Source organism: Zootoca vivipara, chromosome 12 (assembly GCF_963506605.1).
Source record: "Zootoca vivipara chromosome 12, rZooViv1.1, whole genome shotgun sequence".
Classification (NCBI taxonomy): domain Eukaryota; kingdom Metazoa; phylum Chordata; class Lepidosauria; order Squamata; family Lacertidae; genus Zootoca; species Zootoca vivipara.
The window spans coordinates 2107843-2125961 of record NC_083287.1 but is presented as its reverse complement, the minus strand read 5'-3'; the positions used below and the strand labels follow the sequence as shown (position 1 = coordinate 2125961).

General features: G+C 47.2%; 1 protein-coding gene across 1 annotated transcript in view; it reads left to right on the top strand.

Moving 5' to 3' along the window:
* The window catches only part of CNTNAP2 (contactin associated protein 2), an 869542-nt gene that overhangs the window by 451471 nt on the left and 399952 nt on the right, over positions 1-18119 (top strand). Inside the window, exons 5-7 of the mRNA XM_035101355.2 lie at positions 2536-2745; positions 13048-13232; positions 15438-15581. Of these exons, the coding sequence (XP_034957246.2) occupies positions 2536-2745; positions 13048-13232; positions 15438-15581 (539 nt within the window). The remainder of the gene's footprint in view (positions 1-2535; positions 2746-13047; positions 13233-15437; positions 15582-18119) is intronic.

Here is an 18119-nt window from a genome sequence, read left to right as displayed (position 1 = left end):
GAGTTCAGTTTGAAGAGCACATTTTATTACAAGCTCAAGATTATGGCCTCCACAAACATGCGAGACAATCTCTGGGGAGTAGAAAAAGCACTTTTGTTTATATTGCTATTATTGCAAGTGCATAACATATCCATTCTTGAAGTATGACTGAGCTCTCAAGATACCCAGAAAATGCAGTTTTGAACTGTTGGGAGGAGGAACCTAGATCATCTTCACTAACCTTATCAAGATCATTTGGTCTTCGTTCAAAGTGTCTTGCATGTTTTGCTCCAAGGTTCACTTTTGGTGAAATCTGGGATGCGCAGAATCGATGGAGAATTTTCACTAGCCTCATAGAAACACTGCACTTCCATTGAAATCTTCAATATATTTTGCTAAGGGCGAGACCCCCAAATTGACTATGCGTTTTCTTTAGCCAAAATTTGTGCAGCAACACTACCAAAAAATGTTTTAATCAAAACAATATGCAAAAATCTAAATAGCCCATCCATTTTGTGCATAACAACAAGAACTGCTTCCATATGGTACAACCCTGCTATTCTGAGGAACGTGAAGGAACTGGTCACATGGGGTTTCCACGCCAAGCAAGACTCTGATCAGGCAAGAAAGCCTCACATACAGTGCCCAGTGCTGTGCAATTGCCCTTTGTGTATATGGATGCATGAGCAAGTGTAAAGCAGACCGGACTCTCGCCTTTTGAAAACACTGAAAGTTCCAAATGTTACTTCCCCTTGGAGTGATTGCTGCAGCCAGATTCTGCAGTGGGTTCCCCAAACAATTAGAAAATGGGGTTGTTCTCAGAGGAAATGTGGGTATCATTAGATTTAAAAGGGGGGGTCTGTTAACTTAGGTCTCCTGGTGGTTATGAGTTTAGAAACAAGAAATATGGGTTTACAGGGAGGCTTTGTTGCATCTCCAGCATGGTGACCTTTTCTGCTGTGTTTATTGTCTTTTCCAAGGCTTTTAATGAACACTGGGGTGTTGGTTATTTTGTGAGACAAATTGAAAAAGTCCCCTGTGCCCTGTTTTGATTCGGCTCCATGCTGTATGTTACAAGTGGCTAATTTGAGTTTTGCATTTATTTATGAACTAATTCCTACACTCGAATGTATAATTCATAAGATGATGAGTGGATTGATAGTGTTGGCTGCTCTTTCTAGACAAGGACTGTTTCTTACAAGGGGTTTCTCACTGCAAGCTCTCCTCCTCCTTTCTTTTTGCTTGCTGTGACGCAGGCTGCATGCAGTGGGCTTCAACATATCCTTGGACTTTGCTGTATGGCCCTAAAACTATGGGTGGATGTCGTACATTTTATTGCTGGATTCATGTTTTATTTATGTGATTACATAAAGGCTCAAACTCCGAACTCATTAAGGAAATAAAGGCAGGGCAGTCATCGCCATCCCAGAGATATTCAGACCCTGCAAATTGTTATGGTGTAGTAGCTAAAAGTGACCAATGAGTCATTATGTTCTGGGTTCAAGTTTAACCTCAGCTAATAATTTAGAAAATGCCACTCCATGGTCCCCATTTGCAATATGGCAATAATAATCCTGATAGCTGACATCCCTTAAATAATTGATTTAAGAATGCATGATAATTACTACACTCCAAAGACTTGAAATGTGGCATGTAAATGTTTGGGAGGTTTTGAGAAAGGACATTTTAAAGACTTGGAATATTTAAAATGATAGCAACTTGAGAGCAGATAAGCCATAAATGCTACATTTTAGAGAAACTCTTCTCTGCCCTGGGCTCTTTTTTAGGTGTGTGTGTGTGTGTGTGTGTGTGTGTGTGTGTGTGTGTGTTATAATTTAATTAATAAATAATACACAGGTTTTAAGAATCATTTGAAGTAAGAAAACCTCACTCATAATCTAGGATTTACAAACTCTGATTCTGGCTCTCAGCTCAAAAAGGGTTAATCACCCCTACTATACTCAATTTATCATCATCATTGCCGTCATCTGCTGTGTACCCATGACATGCAGACATAGTCCAGGTGTTGGAAAGGTGAATAATCTTTTAAAATTTATCACATAGAGCATTCACACAGGTAATTGCTTTTCGGAGGTCTTCACATAGTGGTCATTGCTTAAACTAGACCTATAGGTTGGAGGAACATTTATCCAGAGGTCACCCGGTCTGCTCATGGTGTGCAGAACACAGTCTGATTGCTCTGTAACCTTCCTGGGGGAATTCTGCAAGCAGTCTAGGGCCGGAACCAGCAACTGGGGGCCACAGGTGGAATATTATGTTGAAGCTAAGGCAATCATATTATTGTTTGAGAATGGACTGTAAATAAAAATAAAAATCATGCTCACCTGTTAGTAAGAAAGAAGAAAGCATAACATTAAATAATATATTGAGATAATGTTCCCTTTCGCATTATTTTAGTAACTTATAGCTGGGCAAAAATGGTTTCAGGATACGTGTTACATTTATTGCATGCTCCTAGTATATGTGCCTTTGTTTTAGATGGCCTCAGTAATGCATAACTGCTCAGAAACCATTTTATTTCTCTTTTCCCTTTAGGGGCTGATGTTATCAATTTTGATGGCCACGTTGTATTACCGTACAGATTTGGTCACAAGAAGAAAACATTGAAAACGCTGAAAGATGTGATCGCTTTGAAATTTAAAACCTCTGAAAGTGAAGGTGTTATCTTCCATGGGGAAGGCCAGCAAGGGGACTATATCACCTTGGAACTGAAAAAAGCCAAACTGGTGCTTAATTTAAATTTAGGTAGGATTCAGGGTCTTTTAAAAATGCATATTAATTAGTTTTGCATTAATTTGATTGAAATATACGGTCCTGAGCTTTATCCTTTTCCTCATCTTTGTCTTCTGTTTCCCATGCTTCTTTGAAAGAAGAGTTGAAATCACTTGCTGGTAGCAGTGCAACCTTTTATACATCTGGAATGAACATGGATTGGTTTCCAAAGCTTTAGTATTTTGTGCTAACCCTTCCCCTCCCAAGACCATCAAAACCCTGACACCAGGGGGAAAAGGTGCATCCTTGTTGTGACTGTGGACTATCAATAGGCTTCATCTCGGACTCTGGGTCTCTGTCCCTGGCCATGTTTTCGGCATGGATACTCCTTCATATCACAAGACTTGAGTCCTGACACTCTGAACTCTCATATGAACTGGGATGAACAGAAACAATGCCCTTGTTATGCAAGGAAGGGTTCTGTAGGCAGAATATGTGGCCTAGTAGCTAATACCAGATGGGAAGGGTATGAATAATAAAATTATTAAAGACATGATGTGGATGAGATGCCTTAAATGAGCTCTTGCGTAATTCTGGCACAGCAATCTTCAGATTGTAATTGTTTTTATCCTGTGAATGGAGAGTTGCTCTCCCTCTTTGTCTCATTTACACTCATAAGGCTGCCTTCCAGGCAAGTAACATCATTTCCATACGCAAGTGGGGAACCAAAGCTTCAAGAGAATGACTTGCCCAGGGCCATTCTGTGTGAATCCACAGAGCTGAGCTGGGCCTGAACATTCTGGAACCAACTCAGTAGCCAGGTTTATACATTACGGTCTGAGACAATCTGGCACCTCACAACTATGGAGGGAGGATTTAAACTTGAGTCTTCCCTGTTCTTGCCTCTCATTGTCCACTACACCCCCCCTTTTTTTGCTTTCTCTTCGCATAAAGATCAGCAATTTTTGCTTCATGCAAATGAGAATAGCAGAGCTTTACCCTGAACAGTTTCTGATGAATGACTCTGAAATTCTCCTCATTTCCATTTCCTTTCCCATATATTTTCTTAGTTCAGTCAGGTAGTTATCAGGATTATAAATGACATCTCTTACATATGTGCTTAGTTGAGGTGAAAATATATACTCTTGGGTCAGAAATGGGGTTAAGAAGGTTCTGCTGGGAAGAGAAATTAGAAACCAAGAATCCTTTGACACAACACTTGGATCAAATTGCAGTCAAAACATGAAAAAATTCAGAAGGTGACGGTGCCACGTTCTCAGGCTTGATTTACTGCTATGTTGGTCTTTGTTGTAGTTGAAAATATTTCATTGCTTGACTTCAGTGGCTAGCTCTTGCGTGCCGAGGCACCAAGAGGACCCCCCAATAACTCACTCAGACACCATAATTTTTGTTAAAGTTTTTGGCATTAAAATTTTGGCCACAACTTTTTTATTAAAATACAATCAATTAAATGTGAGTGGTTGCTTAGTCATTGGTTCCCCAGCCATCTGTCTCCCGCCTGGGACAGATCTGACTCCCTCTAGCCTAGTAGGGGAGTCAGTAAGTAAGCACCACCTGAGAGAGGACGGGGCAGGGAACCACAAGCCCTTCTTTGTCCTCTCCCCAGATGCTCCCCACGGCTCATGCGTGGTCCTGACCCCTAGCGGGGATAAACAGACAAACATGTGGAGCCCGGGATTCCTTTAACGGAATACTTCTATATGGCATCAGCAATCACATGAGGGTCAGGCCCAGCCAAAATCCGTACCCCTCTACCAATTATTTGAACCAATGACTAACCGCAACCTTACAAGTTGTGACTAGTTGCAGTATGGTAAGCAAAAACCACCTGACACCAGCCAATTAGTCAAGTGGAAAAATTCCTACCAGGCCCCTGAATACAGGCGACCACCTAGACAGGCACTGCAAGGTCAAGCAAAAGGGCCTAATAAAGTGGAGGGTGGGCGGGAGATTCGAAGCGAGCAGCAAAGAGATAGCACAAACTGCTCCTTCGGCTTAAACATAGCAAGGGCTGTCAATCAACAAATTGCAACAAGCAAAAATCCCCAGCAACAATAAATCCACCAATCAAAGCCGAATATCAGACCCACCCCCAAGGCCCTGGGTCGTCTTGTTAGCCCTGCCGCAACCCATGCTCTCTCCTATGGAGAGAACCTGCTTTGCGTGCCGAGGCACCAAGAGGACCCCCCAATAACTCACTCAGACACCATAATTTTTGTTAAAGTTTTTGGCATTAAAATTTTGGCCACAACTTTTTTATTAAAATACAATCAATTAAATGTGAGTGGTTGCTTAGTCATTGGTTCCCCAGCCATCTGTCTCCCGCCTGGGACAGATCTGACTCCCTCTAGCCTAGTAGGGGAGTCAGTAAGTAAGCACCACCTGAGAGAGGACGGGGCAGGGAACCACAAGCCCTTCTTTGTCCTCTCCCCAGATGCTCCCCGCGGCTCATGCGTGGTCCTGACCCCTAGCGGGGATAAACAGACAAACATGTGGAGCCCGGGATTCCTTTAACGGAATACTTCTATATGGCATCAGCAATCACATGAGGGTCAGGCCCAGCCAAAATCCGTACCCCTCTACCAATTATTTGAACCAATGACTAACCGCCACACAAGCCTAGCTTGCCGCCAACCACTCACAACCCCAACCATTCCTTCAACCCCCCTAGGACATCCTGTAACCAAATATCATTCCCCTTAGAGGACAAATGCACACCATCTGTACGGAAGAAATCAGTGGCCTTAAAAGTAATTTGCGGATGAGGAATGCACACCCCACCCAACTCCAAAACCCGCTTAGCTGCAGCACTGGAGATACGTTTCCGAGCATGCTCCATCACGGCGGGACTGCGACTGCCCCACCATTCAATTCTCTGCAACAAGTGAGACCAAAACAATTTAACATTAGGCAACATTTTAAACAATTCCCCCAAGTCCTTAAGGATTGTGGTGCGCAACGTGAAGCAATCGAGAGCTGGCAGATCATTTTCACCCAGATGGATAACCAGCGCATGAGGGTGGCCCGTGGAGGCCACCTGAGTCCGTAACAGGGGAAGCAATTCGGCCCACCGCATGCCACGCCTGGCCATCCATGATACACACACATGCTGAGGAAGGCCAAGCCCTCGGCCTAGACCGGACTCGTCCGCTCTGACTCCAGCCCAGTGGACAATGCTGTGCCCCACAATCCAAATTTGAACTGGCTTATGACCTGGAGAAACATGAAAGGACAAAACAACAGAATCAACAACGTTTCCTCACATAGCGCTTATAAGCGTCAGACTTCCAACGACCCATGTTTTTAATTCTGTCCACAGACAAACCCCAGTGAACAGCCGTCGTAGCCGCCCCAATACGAAAGGAATGTGGTGCGTACTCAGAGGCATTGAAGCCACAGGCCGCAATGACTTTCCGCATCACGCGAGAAAATTGCTGCCGAGTCAGAGGGGCCCCGTCTTCATGCCTCAGAAACGGACCACCACCCGGGGGCCTAAGGGGCAAATACCTAGCTACATCCTTCACTGGACAAGGGCCCTCCTTACCTGTAGCAGGCAAGCGAACCAGCGCTCCCTTCCCCAGCTGGTCAGTCTTAGAACTCCTGATGGTAAGCAGGACCTCAGACTGAGAAAGGGTGACATCTTGCAATAAAAGACCCCTAGAGCCAGTGGCTCCAGAAGCCTCCCACACTACTTCACCTACACGTAGGGCCCCAAAAAATGCAACAGAAAAAGCTGCAGCAAAAAGCTTGGCCTCATACCTGGACCAACAGGCCACTTTCAGCTTAGCTCGCATGCTGGTCAGCAATTGAAAAGTGATTGGCCGCCTAACCGGACCACGGGGAGTTGGGCCGATCCTATTCCAACCCTCCAACGCCTTGCGCACCACAAATTTGGCGCAAGGATCCCTATCAAAAAAGGATTTGCTAAAGAAAGAAATCGCAGCCGACTGAAGTTTTAACGTCTTTGCTGCTCTACCCAGCTGAAAAAGATGTGCAAGGTATTGCAAAACCTGCGCCGACGAGGGGCGAGATCCCGCCCCCACCCCCGAAGACTGGGAACGGAAAGCCAAAAAATTTTCCCAAGCCTTTCTATATGATCTAAGCGTGGAAGGGGAAACAGAAGCCGCTACTCCCTGCAGAACTAATCGCTGCCAAGGTTCCAAAGATGATCCGGGAAATATTCCGGCAACGGCTGGGCATCCGGAACCAGGGACCTGAACCGTTCCATCTGAAAACGGGACAGAGCATCGGCAATCTCATTAGTAATGCCGGGAATAAAGCGGGCAGAAAACACTATATTAAACCTCAAACATTGCAAAACAAAAGCCCGCAAGAGGGCCGATACCCTAGGAGATTTAGACGATTGCTTGGATAGCACTGTCACCACCGCCTGGTTATCGGACCAGAAACATACGCGATGATCTTTGAATTCCTGCACCCAAATATGGACAGCTACTACAATGGGAAAGAACTCAAGAAAGGTTAAATCGCGCGTGATGGCCTCCCCCTGCCACTCGCGAGGCCAACGCTGAGCACACCATTTACCCTTCCAGAAAAGCCCAAAACCCAGAGAACCAGCTGCATCTGAATGAATTTGAAAATCATTGTGCAGGTTCAAAACATCCTGCCACAAAGAAACACCATTAAAATCACGCAGGAATTCCAACCACACCCTTAGGTCCGCCTTCTCCCCAGAGGACAGGCGCAACCTATGGTGCGGGGCCTTCAAACCGACCGACCGCTTAATCAAACGAGCGCAAAAGGGGCGCCCGGGCGCCACCACCCTACAAGCAAAGTTCAAGTGACCCAACAACGACTGAAGTTGCCTCAAAGTCAGTTTGGGAAAACGGAGACTGTCTTCTATTACCCTCTGCAAGGTAGCTATCTTGTCAGCAGGCAAGCGTGAAGTCTGCGACACCGTATCCAGCTGAATACCCAAATAAACTAAAACAGTAGAAGGGCCTTCCGTTTTTTCCACCGCCAGGGGCACGCCCAATTCGTTCGTAAGAGCAGCGAAAGCCTGCATCAAAGCTGCACACTCCCCGGTATCATGCGCTGATACGAACAGAAAATCATCCAAATAATGCGTGACCCCCCGCAGGCCGGTCTTAAAACGCAAGGCCCACTCCAAAAAAGTACTAAAACACTCAAATGCCGCACAGGCTACAGAGCAGCCCATCGGCATGGCCTTATCAAAATAAAAGGCCCCATCAAATTGAAAACCTAAAAGCCAGAAATCATGCGGATGAACCGGCAGCAACCGAAATGCCGATTCAATATCGCATTTCGCTAATAGTGCACCAGGCCCAAACTTCCTAACCAATTTGATCGCGTGATCAAAAGACGCATACTTAACTGTACAAAGGTGGTGAGGAATCATGTCATTCACAGATGTACGTCGGGGATGGGACAAGTTGTGGATGAGACGAAACTCACCAGGAGCCTTTTTTGGAACTAAACCCAATGGGGACAAATGCAAATTACGGAACGGGAGAGACCGAAACGGGCCCGCAATGCGGCCCAAGGAAACCTCCTTAGCAATCTTTTTGCGGGCCACCTCCGACATCTCCCGCACCGACTTTTGGTTTGCAGGATTACGTGCAACGGGCGTCGAGGCTACCGGAATCCTGAAACCAAAAGAAAACCCATTGCTAAGGTACACTGCCGCCTTTCTGTTAGGATACAATTGCAACCAATCAAGGAGGGCAGGGACTCTAATCGGGGAAAAAGCCAACGAGGAGAGGACCCTATTGTGCGGTCCCGGGTGCGGAAGGCGAGGGGAGAGCAGGGAGGGTTGTCCTGGAGGCCTGCTGCGAACCTCCCCTGCCCCCTCGAAAGGGGCGCTTACCGCCAAAACACCTTGTGGCCGGATGATTCCCTGCACATTTTTGACACACGTGCAAGAACTTGCATGCCTGACGCTGGCAGGACCCCTTATTGTAGTCCCAACAACGAAAGGCACGAAATGGCTTCCCCCCCACTCCCTTTTGTTGATGAAACTCTACCGGCTTCCTCTCAAACGAGGGAGCAACGTACGTAGTCCACACATCCAAATCCTTCCGGTCCCAGCGAGCCGTATGGACCGAAGCTGCCCTGCGCCTAAACCGTTCATCATAAGCAATCGCTGCCGCCTCTCCAGCCATTGCAAAGGCAGAGCGCACGATTGACTGATATATGAACAAATGATGCCCTCTACGCGGATAAGCCGCAGAAACAACCCCGGCAAACACTTGAAAACAGTCCAGCCAACGTTCAAATGTCCTTTCAACTTTCGGGCCCTTAGACCGCTTCTTTGAAGAGGCAGTCCCCTTCCCTTGGCTAACTGGGACTTCAGGTGGGGGGGCCAACTCGAACATGTCGACATAGCGACCATTCAAAATCCTGGATCGCAACTTAGAAGAAAGGTGACTACCCGGAATGATGTCCTTAGGCCGGTTAGTAGAAACCTTCACCTCCGGGACTAAGGCACCATTCAAAAAATCCTGAATAGCACCATATCTAGCGCGATGGGAGTTAGCTCGGCGTTGCCAAATCCAACGAGGCAAGCCTGGCACCGATTCACCATAGCCCCAATACAACCCCAAGGAATCATCAGATTCATCCTCAGAAGACAAAGAGGACGTACCAGTGGACGCAGAAGAAGATGTATCGTGCTTTCTAGAACCCTTACGGGATCTCCTCTTGCGTCGCCGATGACCACCGAAAGAAACTCTGGGCTGCACGGGCAAGTTGTCCTCCACGGAAGACTCCGAATTCACATCACAAGCTGGAAGAGCTGGAACGAGCTGAAGAGAAGAAGAGGGGGCAACCCCCTCGTGAGAAGGACCCGCTATTGGCTGAGAGTCCCGCCGCCCCAGGGAAGAAGACCTGTGTGAACGCTTCCTCTTCTTTGGCGGCAGGGTCAACACCCCTGCCACTGCCTGCGTAGCCGCCTGGACAGCCACCACTGGCGGGGCAGCCGGAACGGCCACCACCTGAGGAGCTGAGGGAACAACCACCCCCTGGGGAGCTGGCGGGACAACCACCCCCTGGGGAGCCGGCGGGACAACCACCCCCTGGGGAGCCGGCGGGACAACCACCCCTTGGGGAGCCGTCGAGATAGACGCGGCCCCCAACTGCGGGCCCGCAACAAAAACCCCGGAAGGGGCTACATCATCCTCCAACTCGCTGGACGGCAAAGAGTCAGAAGGCGACTCCTGCACCACACCAGCAACCTGTGTGGAAGTGCTGGGCTGGGGAGTGGGGCGTTGCAGGAGTGCATCCAAACCCGAACCAAAGCGCGCTAAGGCCTCCGGATCCCCTGAGAGACTAGCCAAAAAGGCTTCCACGCGGCCCAAAGCAGAAGTAGGTTCCGGCGAGCGCAGAGACTGGGAGGGCCCCCGAATAGGCCGCTTATCGCGCGCCTTCCTGGAAGCCATAACCTGGGTGGGAAATACAAGAAACAAATACAATTAAGTGCAAGTATATCACACAAGAAGCAAGCAAGCAGAACCACACTGGCCAATGCCTATGACAAGGCACATCCAAAACAGAGGAACACCGACCCCAGCACAAATAATAATAATAATAATAATAATAATAATAATAATAATAATAATTTATTATTTATACCCCGCAAGAGAATCACTGCAACCAAAAAAATGGCAGCCAAGCAAAGCTAAAGCATGAAGCCTAAGCAAAATGGCCGCCAGAAGAAAAGAGGGGAGGGGCCACAGGAAAGACCAAAACACTCAACCTGACAAAAATAAAATAAAAATAAAAATAAAATTCAAAAATGGCCGCTGGACAAAATGACCGTCACACAAGGTTGAGACCCTCGGCCCCCAAACAAAAATGACTACGCCACCAAAAGTGGCTGGCGAGCAAGGCCGCGTCACGTGGCCCAACGTTAAAAGCTGAAAAACCCAAAATGACTGGCTGCAACAAATGAAAATTCCAGGGACACCTGGTCTAAGCCCACAACCTGCAGACCGCTTGGTCCCCCATCCAATGTATAACCATCCAGGAGCCTGCTTAGCTTTGCAACTGTGCTAGCAGTTTTAAGGCTGCACCACACCTGGTCTACCACAATGGAAACACCAAATTTTCACCCTTACTCAACACAGGGCAGAAATATAGGCGCCTTCAAAGCACCCCCGCTAGTCGCCCCCGCACGCGGCACAAAACCGCCGCAGGGTTCCAGCAAAAGAGCACCACGAGCGCCAAACACCAGGTCCACGCGGCGGCAAGGACGCCAAAAGCCGCACGAATGAGGATTGCAGCGCTCCCGCGAGCAACGCGGAGCTGCCTGCAAAGCAAATCAAGCACTCCCAGCCGCCTACAACGCCAGGGAGCACAGCGAATCAAAAAACGCAGGAAGCAACACACACACACACACACAAAAACCCACTAACGGCAAGAGGGCGCTGCCAAAGACAGCCCCCCGCCAAGCCAGCTAAAACGAAGCCGGCGCACAGCCGCTCCAACTGAGAGGAAAAAAGGGGGCGGAGGCTAGCAGTGCGCCCCCACGAGATCGCAAAGCCCCAGCGACACCAACCAGCCCGCTCACAAGCAAGGCAGGATCGCAGCAAACAACCGTGGGGGGGGAGCCTTAAAAACCTCCCCGCAAACCGAGGCCGCGGCCCCAAGCCGCAAGCAGAAGACACACAGCCTGAAACGAGCCCAGAAACGCCGCTCCGCCACCCAGCGCGACACCGGCACAAACGGCCAAAGGGGCAGTAGTAACTAAGTCAGAAGCCGGTCACCAGGAGGCTCCGAAGGACCTCCCAGCAGCACCCGCTCACCCCGTGAGCAGGCGGCGCTCGGGAGAGCGCGAAAAAAGATGGCGCTTTGAGGAAGAGGCGCGAAAGGCAGGAACGCGCCCGCGCCTCTCCCAATCACACCCAGGCCTCCCAAAGGCACTACAGAAAAGCCTACTGATGCCAACGACAAAAATAAGGTACGGAACGCACCCCAAAACAGCGCGGCCTCCCACCAATACCGGCCACCCTTCACAAACTTAAAATGGGAGGGGGGAACCCACACACGCACCCACCCACCGGGGAACGAGAGGTGCAGATGCGGGGGTGGGGGGGAAGGGGGAAAGGGGCAGGGGAAGGAGATTAAGACAAGGTACAGGAGAAGTAGGGAAGGCCAGTAATGAAGCAGAAGAAGGAAAGGAATAAAAGGAACCAAAGAAATAAGCGTATCAATCAAGTTAAACCAAAGTCCTTCGCTGAGCAGAATCAGAGGTCCTCTCAGATTCGAAGCGAGCAGCAAAGAGATAGCACAAACTGCTCCTTCGGCTTAAACATAGCAAGGGCTGTCAATCAACAAATTGCAACAAGCAAAAATCCCCAGCAACAATAAATCCACCAATCAAAGCCGAATATCAGACCCACCCCCAAGGCCCTGGGTCGTCTTGTTAGCCCTGCCGCAACCCATGCTCTCTCCTATGGAGAGAACCTGCTTTGCCTGATAACAGCATAACTTGAAAAACTCAAGGATGCCTATTGGGGACTGAGCTCTCTGTGGCTCTTAGCCATGAAAGCCACATGAAAGAATCTCCATGTCCAGAGGCCGTACACCTTCACAGGCCCTGGGGGAAGCCATAGCGCTTAGTGGCATGCTCTTCTTGGGAACTTCCAGGAGTCTTTGCTTGGCTACCGAAAGAAGCAGAATGCTGGATCCATCAAGGCAGTTCTCAAGCTCTTACAGGCTATGGGAGAATTCTGTGGTATCTCAGGAGGTGGACAAACAAACAGACACCACTTTCCAAAATACTAAGCAAATGTTCTCATGCTTTTATGGTCTTGCATGCAAAACATGTGCTCTACCAGTGACCTACAGACCTTCCATTTATTGAACCTAGTGTTTCACCACAACTCTGCATGAAAAGTACCTCAGTATTTGCTGTGATCTTATCTGTTACTTTGTCATAAGCACTGCTGTTACTGCTTTTTAGCCACATGTCTTTAGAGCTGGACTGGCCAACATGGTGTCCTCAAGATGTTGTTGGACTCCCACCAGCCCCAGCCAGTGTGGCCCACGGCTGTTGCAATTCAACACCTAGAGGGCACCATATGGGCCATTACTCTTTTAGAGCTTATTCAAACTGTTTGTTTAGTCAGACTTTTTGTGTTCCCCAGTCACATCCCAAGTGGTTCATTATACATGATCTAGAAAAAAAAATGCTGCCTTACAAAGAATATAGTATTTGTGAATGACAAGGCATTTTATTGTAGCGGCATAGCAGCAACAGTGGCATGACAACTCATTACGTGGCCTTACATTTGAGGTATTCAATATTTCCTGCCCTCTTCTTCTTCTCCTCAGGTAGCAACCAATATGGCTCAATTTATGGCCATACGTCTGTGACAACAGGGAGCCTCTTGGATGACCACCACTGGCATTCTGTAGTGATAGAGCGTCATGGGAGGAACATCAACCTCACGCTTGATAGGCACCTGCAGCATTTCCGGATCAATGGGGAATTTGATTACCTGGATTTGGACTATGAGGTAAACAATTCCATCCCTTACTATCCCTACAAATAAACAAATGACGCCCATCAGTATTCATTAAAATGCTTTGAAAATGGTCAACTGATTTGTGTCATCTTGTGAGTTCAAAAGCCCATCATTTAATCTAGCGTTGGTTCTCTCTCAATTCTCCCTTATTACAAAGACAACTGCCACAAAATGTCTTGGGGCATTTCTGTCCGTCGAAGCCCATTGCGACATCAGAGCAGATCAGTCGGTGCCATTGTGCGACGCAACATCAGGGAAGATGTTGCTCAGTGGTGGAGCATCTGCAGGTCCACGTTTCAGTCCCTGGCATCTATCAGTGTAAAAGGATCAGATAGTGGTTGATGGGGTAAACCTCTGCATGAGACCACGGGGAGTCACTGTCAGTCAGAGCACAGCGTGCTGGGGTGGATGCGACATAAGAGCAGCCCTGGTGGAACCCCCCCCCTGGGTGCAGCTGGTCTGGCATCCTGACTTCCCAGTGGCCAGCCAGGTGCCTATGGAAAGCCTACAAGCAAAACCTTCAACTGGCATCCAGATGCACACTGCCTCCAGCAGTGGAGGTCACCACACAGCCATCATGGCCATAGTTACAATGAATGTACCCTCCTTCAATTTGCCTTATCCCTTTGTAACATTGTCAAAGTTGGAAGCTCTGATCTGGTATAAGGCAGCTTCCTATGGCATGCAAAGAGGCCAAGGAGGAATCATAGAGTTGGAATGGACCGCATGGGTCATCTAGTCCAACCCCCTGCAATGCAGCAATCTTTTGCCCAACATGGGGCTTGAACCCATAACCCTCAGATTCAGAGTCACTTGCTCTCCTGACTGAGCCCTTCTACCAGTTGGAACCACCACTCTAGATTGAACAGTCCCTGGAAGTTTCCGTCATCTTAGCTTCCCCTCCACATGTCACTAGTTCTCCAAACCTCCTCACATGCTGCCTGCCTCCATCCTAGGGCCAACATATTCCTGTCAGGGGATTCTGCAGGCTGGCATCCTGGTTCCATAACTGAACCTTTGATGCTGCCTGCCATTCCCCCCTGGTGCTATCTCCTGCTTTAGGGCACTTTGCTCCCCCTGCCCTAGAAGTCCTTGATGGTTGTGCTCCTAATGGAAAGGGAAAGGAAGGTAGCTTAGAAGTGGAATAGCAAGCATTTGTTCTAGTAACGCAGTGTTTAGAAAATCCACATACCACTTTTGAGAGTTCAGTCTAACTGGCATACCCCGTCTTGGGCAAAGATTATTTGGGTACCCCTTGAAACCCTGTATGCATGCATACCACACTGTTGTAAAGGAATAGCTTCTGGCCCCAGAAAGCCCAATAAGGCTTCAGGCCTTATGTTTGACAATTCACTTATATTCTTTATTTTGGAATTAGAATATACCGTAATTAGAATGTCACACATTGTATTGAGTTTGTTCATCCTTTACTGGGGCAGTAAATATACCACCCAATTTACCACCCAAGGCCCCCAAGATTTTTTTGCTGCACAAGATATAGGACTGAGGTGAATGAAATTCACCCTCCCCAGTCATCAAGTTGATCTTTGGATGTGTAGGGAAGGGTGATGAGTGTGTGTGTGTGTGTGTGTGTGTGTGTGTGTGTGTGTGCATGTGCATGTATGCGCAGGAGTTTGGCTACACCCATTGTTGGGTTGCTTCCCAGAACGAATGTGACCCTCAAGCAAAAAGAAAAAGAAAAAAAAGGTGCCCCCACATTCTAAATAGTGTGTTGAATGTGCACAACCTTTTAGACGCTTAGATTTTCTAGTCAACTTTACCTGGAATATTTAGATAATACCTGAGCTTGGCTCCAGTCTATTTCCAATGGAAATTATAGGAATCAGTAGGATATGTAAAGCTTTGGCACAAGAACGCCACCCTGGTGGCTCGCAGTCGTATCACCCTGCTGATCAAGAAATTGGTGGAGCTGCTGCAATTGCTTCCTGTAGGCAAGAGAACTCCACATTGGAGCTCATGGACCATCACTAGATTAAATATGTTCATAGGCTTGTTATTGATTCATCTAGTTAAGTCTTCACTAATATGGGCAGCAGATAATAAAATAAATTATGCACAGGTTTGTGTCACTTAACATTACCTGTGGTTCTGTGTTTTGAACTAAACTTGTTAATAAAATCCAGGAGTGAATGAATTGTCACTCTGTTTTGAAATGTTTCATGCTTCTTTTCAAAGATCACGTTTGGTGGCATGCCATTTTCTGGGAAGCCAAGTTCAAACAGTAGAAAGAATTTCAAAGGTTGCATGGAGAGCATAATATATAATACCAATAATATCACAGATATGGCCAGGAGGAAGAAATTGGAGCCTTCTAATGTGGTGAGTACATCATTTTGTGGTCATCTAAATTGAAACACAACAGTTTATTTATATTTTTGTACAAATTTACAGCTCCCTTTGTATTACTGCTAGATTTCTTGAAATAACTCAGCGTATGTGTGAAAGATTATGAGCTGCTTTAAAAGCAAATTTCATTCATTTTTTATAATACAAACTCGACCCTTGAAATGTCTTCCTATCATGCAGGGAATTTCCTAGTGGCCTGAACGAATGCTGTTAAGCCTCACAGTGGAAAAAGCAATTTCTAATAGCATTTTTGTGCTTTTAAGAAGCTTAGGCAAAAGGAAACAAGCAACACATAATTCTCCCCCCCCCCCAATTGACCAATTTTTGAGATGTTATTCCAAATTTCAGTCTGATATCTGAGTTTAGGAACTAACATCTTTTTTGAGGGGCACTTTTAAGCTATTCACGTAATGACCCTGAACCAGAATTCTTCTCATAGTTGTCTATTATGGGCACCAATTTTACCTGCTACCTTTTAGCAGCTGTATGGTTGCTCCCATGCCACCTTGGGCAATGTCAGGGGCTGATTTTGGTCTTTCAAATTTCAGTGGCACCTTGTGGAAGCCCAAAATTTGTTCCCAATGCCTTTCACCCTCCGTTCTGCTCAATTCACTATGTCATAGTTGTGTCGCCCCACAGCGCCCCCTAGGCTTGGTGCCCAGTATGGCAGAACCAGTCACACTGCCCTAAATCCGCCTCTGGCAATGTGCGTATCTTCCTCTAAACTCCCCTGGAGGTGGTTGACCACTATGTCCTGGGTTGCTAGGCAACTTGTGTATAGGCGTTATGGCATAATGCCATTCACTGCAGATCCTCTCTTAAAAGGTTAATAACCTAGAGCAAGTGACTCCATTCTCCATTAGGTGCTAAGACCATGGAAATGGATGTAGAATACAATTTCTCCCTGTTACTGATGGTATTTCATTTTCTTCTTATTTAACTCCACAGCAAGACCTGTATAAGCAGTGTTAGTAATGCATGAGTGCTTCAGCAAGAAACTGTTGTGAGCTGGTATAATTTGAGGGCTCACTTGATATCCAGTGCAAAGAGAGGCTATAAAAATTGCCATCTCCTTTGTTTCAAGCTGAGTTACTTCCATTGCCTTACCTCTAGGAAAACAAGATCAATTTTCTTCTAATTAAATCAGCATAGATTTTCATTTCTCCCCTCTCGCTCTCTTTGTTGCTGTTATTGCCCCATGGGATTAGTTTAGCATTAAAAAAAGATGACGATGATATGCATTCTTTGAAGAATCTAAAAAGAAATGCTGCAATTTTTGTGGCTCCAAATATAGGATGGCCATGGAGGCCTCACCACAGCTCCACATAAAATTTGCATATGGTGATAAATATGTAGAGATACAAATTTAGAAATAGCTGTCATAAGGCTCACCATAGTCTGGAAGACCGTGACCGTGCAACCTGTGCTCCCATTCAGTCTTGATGTTCAGATGGGCAACATCAAGGTTCCTCCCCGCCACTCAAATGAACTGGATTTGGACAAGACAGCCCTCCAGATATAGGATGCCTTCAAATAGAGGACCGTCTCCTATGAACGAAGACCCATGGGCACCTTGTCCAAATGCATGCTATGTCCAGAAGAGAGCGCAATGGAGATGCTTCTTCTAACCCATCACCATGTATTAAAAGGAATGGCATGACCTGCTCAGTGACCTCATCATGGCGTTGCATCTTTGGCCACAACAACCACAGCATTCGCTGCAACACTAAACTCAGGGATGAATACGTGTGAACAGTTTTCCTAGAACTTCCTAATGCAGGCCTGTACTCCATGCATGGCTATTCCTCTCCACATTCACCACAGGTTTCTTTTTTAACTCGTTCAAAAATGTCCTGTAAGCTTCTTGCATAAAGAATGAAGCAGGCAGCTCAGCCCTGAGGGATCCTCTTTAAAATAAATAAATCCTTCTATTATTTCATTGTCTGTAAAATGGGAATAAATTTCCTTTCCTTTCCGCATTTCTATGTACCTTATCATGGGTACCTGGCTTATAACTTTGAAAAAGGCATGTGTAGATCCAATAGTGAAGACAGATTTTCTGCTCATATATTAATTTTTCCATTTTTCTGTAAGAGGAAGGTATGTGGGCATCTGACTCCTATTGCTTTCAGCCTACATTGGTCTTCGTCCATGCACATTGCAGGTAGCTGGGGGGGGGGACAGGGGTAGGGAACGTCATTGGCCTGGTGGGACCACCTACCTGCCAATCTTCTGACATCATAATGGTTTCAGGTCAGGTGTCATTCCCACCCCAGGTGTCATCCCTGAGGGGGGTGACATAAAGGCACATCATGGGGGGCTTGCCCTGTTCCCACACAGCTCCCCCTGGGTGCACAGCGTGGCCGCCGCTCTGAGCACCCATGCCGCTTTCTCCGCCACTGTGTCAGGTGACTGACAGTTGGTCCCACCTGCCCCTCAAAGTTGGCCCATGGGGGTGGGAGTGACCAAGCAGGATTGGACTCCCCACACAACAGCTGATGCGCAGAGTTC